The sequence below is a fragment of the Denticeps clupeoides genome, chromosome 12 (genome assembly GCF_900700375.1).
Source record: "Denticeps clupeoides chromosome 12, fDenClu1.1, whole genome shotgun sequence".
NCBI classification, from domain to species: Eukaryota; Metazoa; Chordata; class Actinopteri; order Clupeiformes; family Denticipitidae; genus Denticeps; species Denticeps clupeoides.
The window spans coordinates 4,564,442-4,584,426 of NC_041718.1; the positions used below are offsets into that span (position 1 = coordinate 4,564,442).

The following is a 19,985-nucleotide window of genomic DNA, read 5'->3' on the forward strand; positions in this document are numbered from 1 at the left end:
TGGTCTTCCTCAGCTTTCCATCAGCGTTGCTCCAGACAAAGCCAGTTGACCTTGTCATCCTGCCATCGTCCTACGGAGCTCACACACTGTATACATTTTCCTATACGTTTACTCCAAAACAAGGAGACCAAGCAGCGTGAAGTAACCCTGGTGTGGACCCTGAGCTGGTCAGGTCATTTGAGTGAATTTACTAAATAAACAAAAAAAAAAAACCCACTCCATCCACATGTTTAAATAAGTTAGTAAACTTTATTCTTTTTACTTGATATAAACAAAGAACGTCATCAAAAAACAACCAAAAGGGGAAAATAAAAGAATCTAGAGCTCTAAGAATGCAGAGTAGCAATGGAGTAGTGCTCTACTCGGAGTGAGTCTGATTCAACACAAAACATCGAACCTGTGTCCCCGCCCCTCGCCTGACCTCCAGCCGGCCAGCCAGTCCACAAACCCCAAGAAGACAATAACATGCAGAGCAACATTTATCAGCGCTGAACTGGAAACGGTTCGTTTGGTGTCGATCAGCTCTTTAGAAATGTCTGTTGGTTGATTTATTTTCTGACATCTTGGTCTGAGATATACCAAAAAAAAAGAAGTTATATTACACATATTGGTTGAGTTAGACCCAGAAGTCTACATGTTCGATTAGAGTATGACACTACCAGCACTTGAATAGCATACATGTTTCCTACTGTCCCAGCACCACAGAAGATGGTATCGCCCCACAAACGATGAGCCACAGACGGTTCTGAATATGAATGAGTACAATAAGCAATGTACTTAAAACGTTTGACTACGCAACTTGCTACCACCCTGGGGAAGACAAAAAAAATGTTTCTCAGAAATGCAGTCACTCGGCTACAAAGTCCAGCTTCATAAATACTTCAAACTAACATGATTGAAACTCATATATTATACATTTTTGTAAATAAATATTGTGTTATAAGTTAAGGCATTATTAATTTTTTTTTTAAAAGGACCTGAGGATCTTAAAACACATGATGAGGCACACACAAGGCAAAGAAGAGCCCAACATATACATTGCAAATGAGGATGACAGCCATATGACCTTGTATTCAGTACAGTAGAGTGGCTGGGTTGGTCCGTCCGGTGAGAACGTAAGACAGGAAGAGCGTCTGTACAGAAAGAGAGACGGGGAAAAAGGACAGTGTGGCCCTTTCGCCCTAACAGCATGTTTGCACTGTTTGAGTAAATTTAGTGCGTTTTTTGAATGGAGATATTCAGTAAACTTTCCCAAGTCTCTGTAGGCCCCCACAGAATGAACAGTTCAAACATTATCAGCAGATAATGAAAGGGGGAGAAAAAAAAAGTCATGCAACCTGTCCACCCAAAAGCCTTACTGAATTAGCAAAGAGCACTAAAACCAACAGGGTCAAAAGAAATTTATAAAAGCTAGATATGTCATACAAAATATGCATATAAGACCTTTTTATGTTTACATTTTTTTTGTTTGTTTCTTTATAAGCTGCTTTGGTAATAAGAAGCTCTAGCCTGCTTCCTGTTTCCCGTTTGGTCACAGGAAGTTGCACCAGGGTCCCCTTAGATCTCAGTTATTCCTTCCAGCTCTCTCTCGTGAACATGAATGGATCAAGGGTTAGGTGGTCGTTGCATTGCAATCTTCTGAGTCGCTATGTGTGCTCAGACAGCTGACTGGTCCAACCATGGTCCAGTTTGTCATAAGGATGTCCGTGCTGTGAAGGACAGAGCTATTGTACTGAGCGCGGACAGGGTGGAGACTGTGGAGGCCGAGCCAATGGCGTTAGGACCTGAAATGACAGAGATGGGAAACAGATTGTCAAGGGCCTCCCCATGGCATGATCCTCATCCTCTTCACCCCTGAGGGGGAAGAATAAATAGCACGTGCATCGTCCAAATCAGCTTGCTGCTTTCCTTTCATCTATGAATCATGAGCATGAGTCTGTAATCCCAGCTCTATAATGCTTGGCTACACCAAACTACCCTGTCCTATAAAGAATAAAATCTGGAAATTAAGAACATAATATCCTGAAATCCAGAAATGTAAAGCAACTTTTTGTGTCAAATTTCAGTCAAAATGATGCTTAATTTTTTTTTAGATGGGACTACTTTTCCAAAGGGAACAAGAACAATCCCTGCATAATGCTGTGGGTGGAGATCTCTAAAGGAACCAGGGGCATTTTGTGCATCTATATAATTTCACAATAACAGGAATAATAATGCTGGACAATCAGATCAGTCTATACCAGCAACGTATCCCCCAAAAAAGGTGTTCTTGTTGCAATCTAGCTGTGATAAACATCACATTTTGGCTGTTCTTGTCTGCAAATCAGCAGCAAGGGCGAGTATGTGCTTGTAAGTGTCTAAAATCTATCAGCTTCAATAAAAACTTGTATTATATAAAATTAGTTAAAAATATTATAAAGTCCCAATAATGCTAAAACAAGATTATACCCATTAATAAATAATAATGACTTGGAGGGTTAAGTCTGCATCATTTCTTGTTTGGAGATCTGATGCAATCAGCAGTTCATAATCATGTTAAAGGTGTGTTGGTAGCTATAGCAATAGAAACACTTTGGTCTCTTATTGTTATCCAGAGCTATATATAAAGAGCCTTTTTATTTAAGGCTAGGAAAGATTATCCAGACCTGATATTCTGGGAATGGTGATTTGTCGGCTACTGTTGCCCTCTCCTCCTTCTCCAATGGGCTTGATCTGAATGATGTACTCCTCATCGGTGGGCAGCGAAAGCTCCACAGATGTAGTGTTTGTCTCCATCACTCTGGGCTGGCTGCTTCTGTTCCGTTTATAAAGCACCTAATAAAAACAGCAATTCGTAAAATTCAAACGCCGGGTGAAGGTGAAAGTGTCAGGTTCGAACACCCATTTCAAAAACTTACTTTGTACCCAGTGACCTCTGACTCGTTTTCCAGAGCCTTCACTTGCTCCCAGTTTAGGATGATCTTTGAGTTTGATGTGTTCCACATGACTTTCACAGGAGGTTGACTAGGAGCTGAAGCCGGAAATAGAAAAATAAATCTGTTTTTAGAAATCTGTAATTTCCATTTTTCCATTCTGAAAGTAATTCCAATTAATCAAATCACTGGCTGAGGACTGGAAGATCTTCATTAAATCAAGCGCCCCGAGTAATCTTTTCAGCCCTAGCTAAATAGAGAGAGATTATTCTAGATCAAAGGTTCAGACCATGTCTTCAGGCAAATCCTAAACTGTCGGACTGGGAATTTGGACAGGGTGGAGATAGGAGGGGTTGGTTGTGCAGGTTGTGATAATGTAATGAACAACCAGCCACCAGAGGCAAATTATTTTAGAATTCCCTAGAACACAAATGTTATAAAATATACATTATAATGTATATGTAATATAATATATAAAAATAAAATTTGGGTGGCCAATCTTTTAATAGCCTTATGGTAAATTCCTCCAAACATCTTGCATTACATGATTCCTTTCTCCCATACGGTTGCATTTCAGCTACAAGCAGTCCTCCATCCCATCTGCTTGGCTTTTGCACAAGAATGGCTTCTTTGCTGCAAGACCTTCAAATTTGAAATGTGTGTTTTTATTTCTGCTAGATTGGAAGTGAGAACATCCAACATTGGACTGTGTAGTTCTAGTAATGCAGTTGTACACGATGAACTAATTCTCCACTAGAAACTTTTTTTTTGTTTCATTCGCTCCAACAGCGGGATGTAACCGTTTTGCAACATTGTTTCAGCTCACATACTCCATACTTAATTAGGCTTAATAAACATTCTGTCTTAATTCATGTAAGTTTTGATTCAGTTTTAACTCAGGATTGCTGCTGTTTTTGTATAGCATGGGTTTGTACAATTACATCACTGGTACTTCCTATTGTAGTCTCAATCCTACCCTGAACTGGAAGGTAAACCAGATCCTCAAAACAGGCATCTGTAGAAGTATAAATATTCTCCAAATTAGGGGTATTTCCACCCATATCTATAGGAACTGTAAAACAGGCTTAGTCACACCGCTCCTCACATGCAAACATATTTAGGGTTTGGGTCTGAATTTCATTAGATGTTACTGTGGCAATAAAGTTAAGGACTAGCTAAAATAGCTATTTGCGTTACAATTTTGCAATTTGTAAAAACTCACGGGGTTTTTTGGTGGTCACGTTGACAACGTTGCTTGGAGGGCCAGTTCCGGCTGTGTTGTAGGCTCGGACGGTGACGGAATACGTGGTGCTTCCTCTGAGCCCTTGGATGACTGCTGATGTCCGGTTCCCCACGGTCCTCAGCACACTGGCCATCTCTTCCTTCTCCCTCTTTTCCCAGTATCTCAGCTGGCGAAGGAGAGAACGAGGTTGTGCTTTAGCTCAGGGTCCTGAGTGTCTCCAGGGGGGGACTGTCCCTATAACTACTGATTGTAAGTCGCTCTGGATAAGGGCGTCTGATAAATGTTGTAAATGTAAATGTATTGCAGTTTTTAATTGGCCAGATGAAAAATAACAAACCTGGCAGGTAAGAATTTAATCCAAATAACCACAGATCCTTTCCGGCAATATTTGGAAGTAACTGGTCCAAACCCTCCCAGCATTTTTAAACATTTAACAATTAATCTTTGCATTCAGACAGAATTGCATGCTTGTTTTTAAAACTGGATATGATAATTAGGAAGTGTAGATGTCCAATTTATAGATTTTTTTGCTCTGCTGACACATTTGTATCAGTGGCTACCAGCCAGCCTCTGGAGAGGACACTTGGGTGCAGGTTACTGAGCTCCAGAAGAGCAGCACTATTTAAATGACACTGTCAAAGGCCCAAATCACAAGGTAGAGCATTTCACAGCTGTCAACTGATAAAAGCTTTTCACTGGACTGAACCTGCACTGATGGAAGGCAGCACAAATATAATTTGCCGCTCCTCACGCCGCAGTGCTCCGACGCGGCCCGAGGGAGCTGTTTACTGAGAATGGCCACTGGTGCGTGATCTCACAACAGGCCTGTAATGCTCCTTATGGATCAAACTCAGGTCTTCACTCAAATGTTAAATTTCCATAGCCTATAGAATTAAACCAACATCCAGCAGAAGGGGAGAAGGAGGGGAAGCAACATTGCACATGCTATGAAGTCGTTTCAATGCAATCGATGTCTGAATCAATCAATTTCTTCGGCATGATGGAAATATTTAGCACAGGCACAAAACACAGATGGGCGACAGGAGCACTCGCCTACAGATTAATCGACTAAGTGCTGCCCGAGGTACATTAACACCTACCAAACATCAATAATGAGGAGGACAAACAAAGCAGAATGTTGTTAGTGGCTCAGTAGAGCACAAAAGCATCTTGTGGAGCTCTAATGGGCATCTAGCAGTGACCCAATAAAAGGACACCGAAAGTTAAACTAAAAGAATAAACTGCTGCTCAATTACAGGCATTTAGAACATTTAGGCACTGGAAACATTCGTTCTCTTAAAGGAATATTGGTGTCGAGGCTCCATCTGGACAGGGAATAGGAATGAGTGATTTTCATGACAGTGCCTGAGGATAAATCTTGTTGAGCCGAACAAATGAATGACAGGGTTTGTGTAAAGTTCCATATAAAGATCCCAGAATCTGCTCTCAACAGGGCAAATGTGTATGTCGTAAGGGAATTTCTTTTTCCTCAAACCTCATATCCTAGCACTCTTTTACTCTGGTCAGGTCTCCTGCCGGTGATCCAGGGCAGGACTCTCCACGTCACCTCCACGTCTGATGCAGACAGGCTGCTGGCATGGATCCGGCTGGGCGCGCTGCCAGGTTCTGAGATGAATGTAAAAGAGGCAAAAACAACGTCTTAGTATCCCTGGCATGAAGGTGTGTGCATGTATTTGAATTAAAAAAAAAAAAAGAACCACCTTTGGGGCAGATTTATGCATACATTTAATAAATATCTGCTAAGTGGTGGGAAGTCAGCAACAATGCTAAAAAAATGGCCAGTTCAAGAGACAGCGAGAAGGGCAAACAGATGAATTACATACCATGTCTAATAACCCTCCCCACTGCCTAACTTTCAGAAGACACTGGCACTTAATCCTGTCTACTGCTGAATCTGCTAGGATCTCAACTTAATTCAGAGCATGAGACATGCAGATGTTTTGCTTTAAGTCTCATTTTATACTATTTATTTTAGTTTTTTATGCAGACATATCATGAGATTTTTCAAAGGAACAGAACAAAATGTCATTTGCACCACAGTGTGCTCACTGAAATGTCAAACAAATATACATTCTAAAAAATGATCATTACCCATACTACATAGATACATAGAAACGTTGATACAATTGATTATTTTAACTGCTCACATCTGCATTTAGGTGTAAACAAGATCAGAGCAATACAAGTTCCCTCTGTTCCTACTGTGCTCCAGAAAACATCTTGCTGAGCCTAGAAAACATCAGGGATGGCTTTCTAATAATAGACCACACATGCTACCTACTCTGGTGCTTATAAAGCAGCTTATAAACTGGAGGCTGTAAATCTGAAGTGCACGACAGCTACCATTCTTTCATGGGTAAACAGTGACCTGCAATTTCCAGGACGTCTCTTTGGTGGAGGACAATTTTTGATGCACATGGGACACAGCTCAGCCTCAGAAACCTCTGAAGTCATTATCATACCAAATGTCCTGTTTTCCAGCATATGCACCATCCATATGTCATCTGTCTCAGATCCTTTTTACCCTCCTACTTGTGCTATACTAGTGCCATTACAGAGAGTTTACCTGGAATCACATGATCAGGACTGTATTTCAAACACTTGAGCTTTCTGTGATGACAGAAAATGACCTGGGACACTTAAGGCCACTAATATGGCTAATGAGCCACCTTGGTAGCCATTTTCCAAAAGAGTTTTCATGTCAGAGGTTGATATAACATTAAGGAGACATAATTCGTGGAATTTATTTTCCATTCACGGCCCTTGGGAATCGCCATTTGGATGATGTATTAAACGCAGAACAGATATATTTTTTGGCATGAAAGCTGGAATTGCAGTAATTCCAGTGGAGGATTTCAAATTTCTGTCATTGTTTCAAAACTATGTTCAAAATTGCTGCCTTGACCAAAACATTTGTGGGACATATGCTCACATATCTGCAACAAAAATAGCTTTTATAAACCAAAAAATAAAAAAAGAAATCATTTCATTTGGTCAGTTTGCATCAACCTGCCTTCTTCTGCTGAGTAAACAGTCACTGCGGGTCCGAAAGGACCTTCTCCTTTGTTGTTGTAAACTCCCACTTTCACTTGGAACGGAGTGAAGGGCTGGATGGTGTCATTTTTAAAGACGTATCTGGACACCTCGGCGGAGGGCACCGCCGCCTGCATCCAGCCCGTGGCGTTGTAGGGCCTGAACGCCACCACGTACCCAAAGCCCCCGCCATTCTGGAGCTCCTCAGGGACGGGCTGTGCACACGTGCAAAACAAACATTTAACGCGAGATAGTACATACCAACCAACAATTTAATTAAAATGTTAAACTTCGACTGAACTTTCTTATTCGCCAAACTTTCATTCATTTAGAGAGAAAAAAAAAGCCTCACAGCAGTAGATTACTTCAACAATGGGCCTTTTCAAAACACGCTGATAAAAAGTGATTCATTAGAAAAGGAAGAGAGGGGGGAAAACAGCCTTGAAAAATTATCTGCAACTTTGGAGGAACCTATTCTATTCTTTGTTATCTTGTTTAAAGCTCAGAGGAATTTCTCTCTTCCCCTGGGTGGCAGCTAACAGTTATTGCGTCGCATAAACCCGCCTGGCCATTACCAATGGAATAAAGCAAGGGACTCTGTCAGAATAACGACACCGTCCCCTACCCCGGAGGTGAGGGTGGACTGTAAATTTGCCGTAGTGGCCAACTTACCTCCCAGGTGATGACTAATTCCGAACGGCTGCCCCCTCCGCCGCTCACGTTGGCCGGGGTCACCTTTGGCACTGGAAGATGAAGAGCGTTCTCTAAACAACGGCCCAATCCCATCAGTCCCTTGCTAAAGCCCAATCAGATTTATAATTGAAGCATCTCAACCTTGAACACGCCCTACCTCCAATGAAAATAGAAGCCTTTCAAACCTATTTCCCTTTCATCAATTTCAATAAAAGATATGCATTAAACATGACACACATACAGGGCATAGAATGGGGGGGAAATGCAACACAGCCATTAATACTCACAGCTTTCTTTTGTCCTTGCCTGTCTGGAGGGTCTGCTTGGCTCTCCCGTGCCAATGGTGTTGCTTGCCAGGACTCTGAACTCGTATTCCACCCAGGGGCTCAGGTCTGTTACCGTGGCCGTCAGGCGGCGGCCACCCACCACCTCAGGTACTGGAAGGAGAGCAGAAATATATATACACTTCCCATGAGCCCCACACAAACCCTGCTTCAGATTAGTCGCTCCCCTTTGTTCTTGAATGACTATATAAAAAAGTGGAGGGGTTTTTAATGAAAATTTAAATAGCAGCTGGGAAGAACTTGGAAGGCATAAAAAGCCAGAGAAAATCCACTTCTCACTGCTTTTATTAAAGGTCTAGAAAGCCACCGAAATGGCAAATGAACATAAACCAACATAAAGACCAAACCTAATGTGGTGGCAACAGAACATCTGTGGTCTACATAGCAATTGGTCATGTGACCAGTGGTAGCCTCTGAGATTGGAAGAAAGCACGGCCACCTCGGGGGCCAGATCATGGTCTTACCTGTGCTGACGGCCTGCCACCCGAGCGAGAATGGCGTTCTCGCCTGGATGGTGTATGCGGTAATTGGACTGTGATTGTCGGGGCCGGGCCTCCAGGAGAGGGAAGCGGTGGTGTCGCTGATTTCCTCTACATGAACGCTTGTGGGTGGGCCAGGGGGACCTGAAATACACAGAGCAGCCATGCAAACTGTGTGTTTTTGATTGCGTGTTTAATAATTTTTCCAAAGGCAGCGTGCTGGCTTTCTTAACGTTGGCTGCCTGAAGCAAAAGGCTGCAGCTGCTGCAACCTGCCACGTTCCCCTCCCCCCATGTCCCCGTCCCCTCTCTGGTGCTTTCAGGAGTTTAATATAATTAGATTACACCACACCACACATTCTCATCTGGACAACACAGAGAGAACACCACTCGTCATTTGTTTTTGGCATCTGAGAATGTGTTAATCGTAATAAACATGTAAAGAATGAGTGATGATGAGGACAAAGGGGAAATATGTCGACTGTCCTTTTTTTTCTTTCTGTCCCTGTTTTTTTTGGTTCGTTATTATGAGTTAGCTGCACATTAAGGTAATTGGGTTAACCTATTTCCCAATTGTGGGAGTAATAAAGGATCATCTTATCGGATCATGTTAAAGATAAATTTTTTACTATACAGAGAAAACACATCAGCAGTATTATAATTATTTTTAACAGTGTGCTTTTTAGCTAGCTGGTCAACAAGCATTAGAAAATATATTACATTAAAAAAAAAGTCCATTTACAATCTATTGCCCATTAAAATACACATAGGTATTTGAGATTAATTGTCATTAGCAAATTAACAATGGTGTTAATATTTCTGTTAACATTAGTCTTCTAGCTTAATTTCACCATTCTCTGAAATTCTCTGTTTTACTTGATGGTTATACTATATGCCATATGCCAGGCAGGTGTGAAAAAAAGCTATAAAAGTGTATGGGAATTTCCCTGGATCGAATGGAACAGAAGAGGACTCTAAAATTACTTTTTTTCCCACCCCAGTTCCTATGTTTTCATGCATTGACGAGTCATTTGGCCTTGTTTCAATGACACAGGTATGGCTTTCTGGCTGCAACACTACATTGAAGACAACCTCTGCCGTCTGAGCTGATGGCACTTCTGGACATATTCCAATGTCCCAAGTTTCCTTGGTCGACCATTGTGTCTATAATCCTTAGCACTACCTGTTCCTTTGCATTTTCTAAAAAGAGATTGAACATGATATATTGAAACCCCAGTCCTTGCTGATGTGGTATAACTATATGTCTTTTGATGTGTCCAGTCTTGCCAGTGTATGTCCTGTGTCATGAAACTGTCATCTGCAACTTAATTTTGGTAGCAAAATTAGACTCTTCCCCACCAAGATTTAAGACATCTACAAAGGTGTCTCTGGTTCATTAAATGACTGAGTAAATTCTATGTACATTTAGTCATCATTTTCAACCGATTGATCAAACACCTAAATATAATCTTACAAAATCCCTGCCCTTGAGCAAGTGCATCAACAGGTAAAGTAACATCAAGATTATTCTTTCTCTCAGTTAGCAATTTGTAAATTGTTAAGAATAACCAATTATAAATTTGATATTTTAAAGCATTCTTGGTACTGATATTCAATAGCAGGTGTTTTTTCACAATAGTTTTCTGCTGGTTTTGACAGTAAATAACTATTGATATCAATCAGTAAAACAAAATGTGTGATGTAAATAGAGCATCACCAAAAGGTGTTGCTGCCAAGAAATTCTCGCCAGATGTCGGTAACAACCCATCCAGCTCATACAAATGCAAAAGAGATCAAACCAGTTTTGAACACACAAAGAAAGGAGGTGCAAAGAGGAAATTCATGAGACAAGCTGAAATCTCTCAGTACTTAGAGGGCAATCCTGCCACTACAGCAAATTAATGCTGGTCTGCCGGTTCAGTCCCAAATGATCGCCTATAAAACGGTGTCACACAAGCAACATCTCATGATTGGTTAAAGGTACCAGTGATCACGGTTAGGTACATAATCCACAAGTGAAAAGAACATAATTTCACACTATTTCCCGTGAGGTTTCAGACAGAAGAGTGAAAATAATTATCAGAAGAATTGTCCAAGAGCCAAGGATCACTTGTGGAGAGTTTCAGAAAGACTTGGAACTGTTTGAAAGAAAACATTAAGTAAAGCACCCACCATGGCCTGGATGCATGCTCACCGTGCATGACTCCATTGCTAATTAAAAGTCATGGTGAAGCACATTTAAAGTCTGCTGATCGTTAAAACAAGCCTGTCAAACACTGTGAAAATATAGTCTGGCCATAATACACAATGTTGGGAAGTCAGAAGACACCAAAAACACCCTACCAGCAGTGAAGTTTAGGGGTGGGAACATCATGGTGAGCGGCTGTAAAACTATACAGAGACATTCTTGCTTAAAACTGCTGCCATCTACCAGGATGATTATGATGAAACAAAAGTGGATGTTTCAGCAAGACTATGATCCCAAAAACACATCCAAAGAAATTCTCAATTGGTTTAAGAGAAAAGAACATAAAACTGCTTGAATCACCTGCCCCTGACTCCCAAAGTGGAAAATCTATGGAAAGAAGTTCAGAGTTCATAGAACAGGCCCACAGGATTTTAAGACTTTTTTTATAGGAGGAAGAATGAGCCAAAATCACTCCTGAGCAATGCATGTGCATGGTTTCTCCATACATGAGGCGCTTGAAGCTGTCATCACCAGCTGAGGCTTTGTTCAAGAATGTTCAATACTTTTTCAATGCGTCATTCCATTTTATTAGACTCAACTTAATTTATGGTTTGATTTCTTGGTATGTCAGGATTGGATGAGTTGATAGACATCTGGATATGTGAATTTCCTATAAACAGCAGCTTTAGAAATGTATTTACTCCGAAAATTTGTGCTCAATTCTTGAAAATGAAATACATGATACAAATACAAAAAATCTTGTTTATGAGACAGATGCAGAGCTATAGATTTGATGTAAAAATAGCAGTTTACAACAGTCTATGACACCTACAAATTGCCATTTTATACACATATTATCGGTTTGTGAGAGAAATTGTTCTCAAAAGTGTTAAATGAGCGTAAAACTTTTTTAATTCAAACTTTCAAGCTAGCTACTGTCAGTGTTAGATTTCTAACTGAATGCCATTTCTGTCAGTAACTGGTTGAAATCCCAGAATTAGTGTGTGGAGTAGAATTGGAATATTTACTTGGGTACTAACAGCCACAATGTATGGGAATTTCCCTTGTATCGTAGCAGGTTTACAGTAATCCAATACAAAGTGGTTTGCCGTAGGGTACCTCGGACAATCAGGTCGGTGGCGATGGAGCTGCTGTCCACCTTGGTCTGCACCGCGCAGGTATACTTCCCTGCATGCCTCAGCTGAATGTTCCGGATCATTATGTCACCGGCGGAGTGCTGCGGCACAGTGAAAAAAACTGTATCAGCTGCCGGAACCAATTAAAAACGAGCCTCTTTCTGGGGCTCTGATACTCTACAGTATTGACGCTAAGCGAGAGTGCACAGTGAACCAACATTTCAGCAGCTAGAGTCTGAAACACACGGGGCAAAATAATAAAATAATACCAACACACTCATATCAATGAAGGGATCTACTTTTCTTTTTGAAATCCCCCCTCTTGTGTTCCTGCAGTAATAACAGCCCTTTCCTTCCAACCATCACTTAATCTGAGTGGTGGAAAGTGGCCCTGATGAATTGGGTGAGGCAAGAGCAGTTGTACAATTAAAAAAGGTTCACAACGCTTAAATGGAAAAGCATTAGCGTTCGTGTACGCGCCGAAGCGCAGTCATTTATTACAACGCGCCAAAGCTTAATTATGAATTGTGTTAGCGAGTGTGAGAGTCTGTCAGTGAGCTGGACACATAATGGAATGCCTGACAAAATATCTACTCTCTAAATCCATCCTTTCGGTTTAATTTTGTTCTGCAGAAACAATTATCTTCACAAAGGGGGCCATGGAAAGCCCAACATATAACGAACAATTTCAAAAACACTGGAGGTGCCGTGTCAAAATCTCATTAATGGGTGTCACAACTGTGAGCACTCTTCGCTACTTAAGACAGAATGAAATTATACAAATTCTAGACAAACACCCAATTGTGGTTTTATGGCATGACTGGCTATTTATTATCCCTCCCCAATCCCCCAAGGTCAAAAATGACTTTTTCATTGGTCAAAATATACCTGATACTGATGTAAGACTACCAGAAAAACACTAACTAACACATGCTGACACACTGCACAAAATATATATATATATTTTTCCATCTAGCACTTAATTTCCTAGCATGTCCTTTTTCTGACAAGTTAGGCCTTATCAGGGCTCTTAGTTTTGTAAACTCAAAATCTATAGGAATCGAACGAGAATTGTTGGCGTCTTCCTATTGTTAGTCGCTTTGGATATAAGCGACTAACATTCCAAAATGTTTCTCCAGGCAATCTTTGTGTAGATAAAGATTTTTGCCCAACGTTGGTCTATTAGATAAAATGATTTGATAGTTATATTATATTACTAGGTGTTATATTACTAGGTGTGCAACTCAGCCTGGTTGGGCATTGTTATCACTGCCTTTGTCTGAACTGACATGGAACAAAAAAACACACACACCCACCTACACACGCCTCTACCTGTAGTGGCTGCGCAAAGAAAAATCCACGGATCATTTTTAACAGTTCCCGACAGCCCATGAATGACATATACGTGATACAGAACTACGAGAAAATCATTTTCCTCAAACATGAAGCTGATTGCCATTGACAGTCATGAGGGATGTGTGTTAATTTTCCCTTTTTCTGATAGTAAACTTCGGGCTTTGTGCGGTACTTCATCTTTTATTTGTAAATCAAGTGTAATTTAACACTAATTTTCCAATTATTTTACACTCACTCCTCCAACTTTCTCAAAGTAGCCACCATGGTTGCCGAAATGGATGAGCTGCTCATTGAAGAACCACGTGAACTTGGGCTCCAGCGATGGATCGTGGGTGACCTGGCACGGAAGGACAATGCTCTCCCCCACTGTGATGTCCAGGGTCGCCGGTGGGGTGGTTATAATCGTCGGTTCTGAAATCAATATCAAATCAGAGGTGAGTGAATTTTACATGAACAACGCACATTGTTTTAGAACACAATTCAATTAGTGCTAATAAGATGTTGACTGGAAATCCGTCAAAAGTGTCATCAGATCAAGAAGGCTGAAATAAAACTCCACAGCCCAACCAGAATATGACCAGACCTAGAGGCACTTTTCAAACCCCAGAGACTTATTGGCAGGACCACCCAGTACACAAGAAATAGCGGCCCACTTATTCCAGGCACATTTTCCTTGCCCATTTCCCAGAGCACACTTCACCACGACGGTTTCACCTGCTGGGCGCTGGAAGCCGCTCGGCATGAGCAGAAGCACAGAGAGCAGCTGGACGTTGGGGGGAGAATGTTAAAAGGCTAAGAGCCTAGTTTTTTTTTTTTTTTCTTTAAAGGTGCAGTATTCACTGCCCTCCTCATGGGGGCGCTGTAAGTATTCGTATCGACAGCTCCAGTCAGGCCGTGGACCAAACAACACATGCCAAACGGGAGCCAGACGAGCACAAATTCAGCCGTGCTGAATTCGTAAAGAGTTCTTATGATATTTTCATGGCACGGTGACAACGTGCAAATAAAAACAAACAGACACAATCAATCAAAAAAAGGGCTACAGATCCTTTGAAGTTGTGCAGTTTTTGAGTGACATGAAAAGGGGCTGCAGTGATTCTGATCTTGATGTAAGACCCTCAATGTTCTACAGAAATGGAACAAATTTACTGATCAGTGTGCAAAAAGAAGAATAAATAGTAAAACAAACACCTTTCGGAAGAGGTGAACTCAATACCTGCGCTTCGGCAGAACATAATAAACAACCGAGGCCTAAGAGTCCATCCCTGCGCCAGCCCTCCTCTGTTCTCATTGGCTGGCGACTCTCTGCAAAAGCTCAGAACTCCCATGGTTCTCCGGGGCTCCTTTCAACAGCTCGGCGAGAAAATCGACCTGCTGCTTCCAAATAAAGTGGATTTCTCCACAGGCCGTATTTAAACAGAGGGAATTTCATAATCCCGTGTTTTTATAAGGGAGCGGCGCGAGCGGTTCCGCTCAGGTGCGAGGCGGGGGGACGGGGGACGGGGGCCGAACAGTCGGCTAATATCGCGGCGCAGCTGCCATTGTTTGAGGAGCTCTACGGCACGCCCAGCACTTTCAGCCTAGCTGGAAGTGCAGAGAATACAGGAGGTGTTAGGTCAGGGCCAGGAAGAAGAATGTCCACCTGAGACGGACGCCCCCGCCGAGACGGAGACGGGGAACCGCGCGCGTCTGGCTTTTCACTACCGCCCTTAAAGGGCTCTTGAGCATAATTTGACTGATGGCCGTCTCGTGTGATACCTTGTTAGGAGCTGTTGTTCCTTAAAGAAGAAAAAAAGAAAGGAGAAAATCGAGTGACCCGTTCGCTCAGCGGGGTCAATCAGAGATGAAATGGAGAGAGTGTAACCACGGCGATAGATCTCAGCATGCTCGGGGGACCGCCGTAAACGCTGGCCGCCAGATGCCAGAGACGGAGGAAATTGCATAGTAATCACATTAGAGGGAAAGGTCAAAAAAAGCGAGTGAGCGCTGCCTGTTTACACCCTGACTGAAGGGGACTGCCGCTGCCGTCTCTATCCCTCGCCACAAAGCGAGGGATCTCTTTTTCACTCTCACACACACACACACACACACACACACACACAGACTGTGCCCAGGCGTCCATGAAGGAGTGACTCAGCCGTGAGCGGCTGCAAACAAACACCAGGCGAGGGTCCCTAACACAGCACAGGCCGGGTTTTAATGGCAGCGGAGAGCGTGTGTGAATGTGAGCCTCTTCCTTTTATCCCCACCGCTATGTTCCTGGAATAGGCCACACAAGCTTTAAATTATGCAACGTCTCCCGAGGACCACCGCAGACTGAGCAAGTCCGGCTCACAGACCGGCAGGTGAGTGACGGCGGAAGAGCACTTCAAAGGTCACAGAAGGTCATGGCAAAGGTAGCCGTGCGCTTTTTGGTTATTTTTTCTTTCTTATAGAACGTAAACAAGGTTAAACCATGCATACAAGGACCAGCCATACACGTTCCATACATATTAGGCCTGTCGATTGATTAAAAATCAATTGCCACAAAACTCAGCCGTGTTTGGTTAGGTGCGTGTTCGTATGCTGTCAAATGAATGCTTCTTGGCGTTAATTTCTGGCGAAATCGCGACGATGTCTTTACAGTGACTGTGAGCCTGAAATAAGGCGGAAGATTTCAAATGGCTGCAGTTTACATCGAGGAGGGAAGGAGAGCGAACAGAAACACATCTGCATCTGAAGCCAGCAGAGACTTCGTGTTTTTGTTTCTATAATAAATTCTTTAAAACGCTCTTCGTCTTTGGCGTGGCTCCTCTCCATCTCTGTCCCTAGACCCTGGGACGTAGCAGCAAGAAACGTTAAACAGCGTCAGGGGAACACATCGACAAAGTGCATCTAAAACGCGGGTGGCATCCAGAGAGCGGCCGCCGTACTCACTACCGTACGTAATCTGGCAGCCGCAGTCACTACCGGCTATACTTTTTTACTTGCGTTTTTATACTGCCTCCATAAAATCGTTATGATATTATCGAATATGTTCTGCACTGCATCGATGTAAAAACCATCCATGTCTGCATCGCCACGCATCCGTTAATTATGGTCCAAAACCAGCGATTCTTTTAGCTCTGAATAAACAGATTAAAAGAAAAAGCTGAATAAAACAGGAGAGAAGCACTTTAGGCTCGAAAAGGTAACGTGAAGGTAATCAATAAGTGTTTTTACGACTGATCACCTCCCTTCAATGATGAAACATTTCTATCCGGCTGGGGTGGGGTCACTCCCATGCAAGTTGACCCCAACACCGGGTTCACTGGTTTGCCAATCCGAGCACACTATATTCACAGCACTCCCTCACACTCGCTTCACCTGCAGGAAAGGCGGCCATACTCTTCATGCACACAGATGTCCCTCCTGCACCCAACAACTGTACTTTCCTAGGGTGCACCACCCATCTCTAGGGGTCATATGAATTACACACTGGGCACGCCTCCAACATGCTATCTCTCTTCTGTCACCATCTGCAGAGAAGAGAGGCATCCAGTCCTTCAAACAGGCAACTTGTCCTCAATACCAACAAGTTGGCAGGGCAGTCAAGATTGCATCCTCATCCGTGGACGGGGATGGTGTCCATTGTTCTAGTAGTGGAACAGAGGCTGAATAATATGAAACAAACAACACAAACAGTATCATTGTCTCCTTAGAGTTTATATGAAAGTCCAGAGTCAGACAGTGTAATTTTCATCACATAAATACAGATTGGTGCCCTCTTATATAAATGAAAATATATTTCTGAAAATTCAGAAAACAGCAACATTTCCATAGATCCTCAAATATGGCACCTTCAGTAAAAAACACAAAAACCCCATCTTATTTCACAATAGAAATAAACCAGACACAATGTCTGAGAGATTCTGACGATCAATTTCCATGATTGTGTGAAGTGAGAACGCTGAATGGAAAGTCATTATATTATTGTGTTATAGTGACATTTTTTTATAAATATCACTGCAGTTTATATATAAATATATTACACAGCTAATAATCCAATAAGTAATAAAAAATAAATCAACATGTCAGGTACGAGTGGCGGGTAAAAGACGGACGTACACGTGGGCCCAGTCAAGACAAGGGTAAAACGACGAATGACAGAATGAGGACGGGACACGTCAAGGATAGATTTACACTGGAGTCTCTGTCCCTCCATGATGGACATTTACAACACATTTACTCTACACACCCCTCACATGCACTCTTCACCCTCTTACAATCGGTACTGAAGGCACCGAGGCATCGGGCCCTCACTTCCAGATTCTTTCCACAGGCCATCGGTCACCTGAGCACTCGGGGACTTTTCCCCTTATATACACACACTCTACGTCTTATGTACAGTACATAGCTTTATTATATTTCTGTTATTCGAGCATTTGCACATTTCTTTTACTTGGCACCTTCATTAATAATTTCATAGATTTTTAGCGCTGTCTGTCTTCTTTTTTTGTCTGCATGTTTTTGTTTGATTTAAACGTGCCTGTGTCCCATGTTTTTGCACTTTATGTAGCCGAGTTTGTCGATGTAAGTATGTAACTTTGTTTAAATATTCCATGTAGCACCAGGTTCCGGAGAAACGCGGTTTGACAATAAAGCTCAACAATCAAGGTAATCATACAAAACTCTGGTCAGGAAGACGTGTCCTGAAATCTGACACAAGCCCCAAAACAGGCTCACATAAACTGTTCAGACAAGAAATCTCACACATTGGAAGGTGGCCAGGGTCAGAAATCCCAGCTCACACACCGGAGGATGAATCTGCTCCAAACTCTCATTCAAAATGTGGCGCAGTGACCAAATGGACTCATATTCGATTTCATTTTATATTCGTCCAGAATGGCACGCTGTTTCTGAAATGTGCCACCCCGCGCCGCCATAAGATGGATGAACTCGGTGCGGAGCTCAGTCAGTCCGTGCCATCAACGTGCAAAGACCAATGTAGGAATTTATCTCCAGTTTAATCTCTGTCGAGAGAACACATTTCTAATAATGACAGATTAATCCGGATAACGTCCCCTCAGTGTTGAAATAATTGGGACATTAGCGAGCCTCATCTGTTTTGCCTATTGCTCTGCAGTTTGGTAGGGGGGCTTCTTCAGGCCGCGACTGAATGAATGCGTTGTGACAGGTATTTTTCAACGCTCATATCCATGCAGTCAATTTAAATGAACTACTGTCATCTCCCATAAGGGCAGCCCCGGGCAGAGATATTCGCAAAGCCCGTTTTCAGTCCTAAATGAAATTGCAAATGTAAATTACCACATCCCATTTTCAAAGCATTATTGATTGTGACAGCGAGGCACTTCATCATATTCGAGAACATTTGTACATCAGCCTGGGATGCCGCCCTGATCCAGGATGATGGAAAGCAAACGTTTAGAGGAAAATGTCAAATGAGGCTCACATTGGAGAACAAATCCGAGGGGTTAAACCGCCCCCCACAAAAACCGCCTTCGAACAGAGCGGCGAATTAAGCCTGCGTCGCCTCAGAGCACCGGCGCTCGGCAAAAGCGTGGCACGTCGGCGGCAAAGCGCACCCTAGACTGGAGAGCACGCTGATGGCGGAGCTTTACAAAAACAGGCTGACCCCAGCAGCAAGCATCCGTTCCCTCATGTTCTGTCACCAAAATGAGCTTTCATGCTTTCAAATCCAAAGCAACTTACCAGGCATTCAAACGATGTTCTATACCGCTTTACCAGCAAAGGTAAATGATGCATAAGATTTACAACTCAAGTCAACTAAAGTCTTATCTTTTGAACTGTACAGCGTGCGAGATGCGATGTAACTGTACACTGTAAAAAGTGGACACTGACTAACACCTAATAATCTGTCACACCTAATATTTTAGCAGTGACGTTATGTAAATATACAGGTTACAGCAGGTTTGACGGGTTTATTACATTACGGCAATGCTATAAATATTGGGTTTTTTAAGTTTAGCCAGTGTTCACTTTTTTCAGTGTATAGATGCCTGAGCACCACAGCTCTATCTACCACACTTCAAATTTAGCATTAGTATTTAATATAGCATAGCATTATACAACTGTAATGCTGACAACGCAAGCATATGGCAAAGAACTTGTGAAAACGAAATTCTGCTGATTAAAGGATCTTTAAGGCATATGTTTCTTTATTTGAACTCAGGATAATCTTATGAAGGCCCATATTCTTTAGCCGCATGGAGGACGTGATGCTGGTTATGCGGTTTCTAATCACCAAGCAACGCCTGGCTGGTTATTTATAGGACCCCTGCAATGAAACTCAAAAAGATAAAAAACTAAATCAAATCTGGTCAGCAATGTTTCGCTGGTCAGAAACAGATTATTGACGATTGGGGTGGTGGGTGGATAGCACTAAAACAGCATAGCAGCAGATGCTCTCTCCACCGACTACAAATGTACCTGGTGCAACGTACATAATAAAGCTGCCAAAGCACAATTAGTTGTTAATAAAGTGACATTATTAATCAAAAACACAGATTTACATTAATCGTATATCAATCTACACCAATGATCCCATGAGACATTTCTGGAGACTGTGGGTTAAAAACCGC

At 42.3% G+C, this 19,985-nt stretch overlaps 1 protein-coding gene across 3 annotated transcripts in view; it reads right to left on the reverse strand.

The window, feature by feature from the left end:
• Window positions 1-229: 229 nt before the first annotated feature.
• The window catches only part of cntn4 (contactin 4), a 133,292-nt gene continuing 113,536 nt past the window's right edge, over window positions 230-19,985 (reverse strand). For all 3 annotated transcript variants that reach the window (XM_028999141.1, XM_028999139.1, XM_028999140.1), the window contains exons 13-23: window positions 13,640-13,815; window positions 12,032-12,149; window positions 8,711-8,869; window positions 8,190-8,339; window positions 7,882-7,952; window positions 7,190-7,424; window positions 5,651-5,781; window positions 4,135-4,321; window positions 2,898-3,010; window positions 2,646-2,814; window positions 230-1,784 (exon numbers count right to left, since the gene is read on the reverse strand). In XM_028999141.1, the coding sequence (XP_028854974.1) occupies window positions 1,693-1,784; window positions 2,646-2,814; window positions 2,898-3,010; window positions 4,135-4,321; window positions 5,651-5,781; window positions 7,190-7,424; window positions 7,882-7,952; window positions 8,190-8,339; window positions 8,711-8,869; window positions 12,032-12,149; window positions 13,640-13,815 (1,601 nt within the window). In that variant the 3' untranslated portion in view covers window positions 230-1,692. The remainder of the gene's footprint in view (window positions 1,785-2,645; window positions 2,815-2,897; window positions 3,011-4,134; window positions 4,322-5,650; window positions 5,782-7,189; window positions 7,425-7,881; window positions 7,953-8,189; window positions 8,340-8,710; window positions 8,870-12,031; window positions 12,150-13,639; window positions 13,816-19,985) is intronic.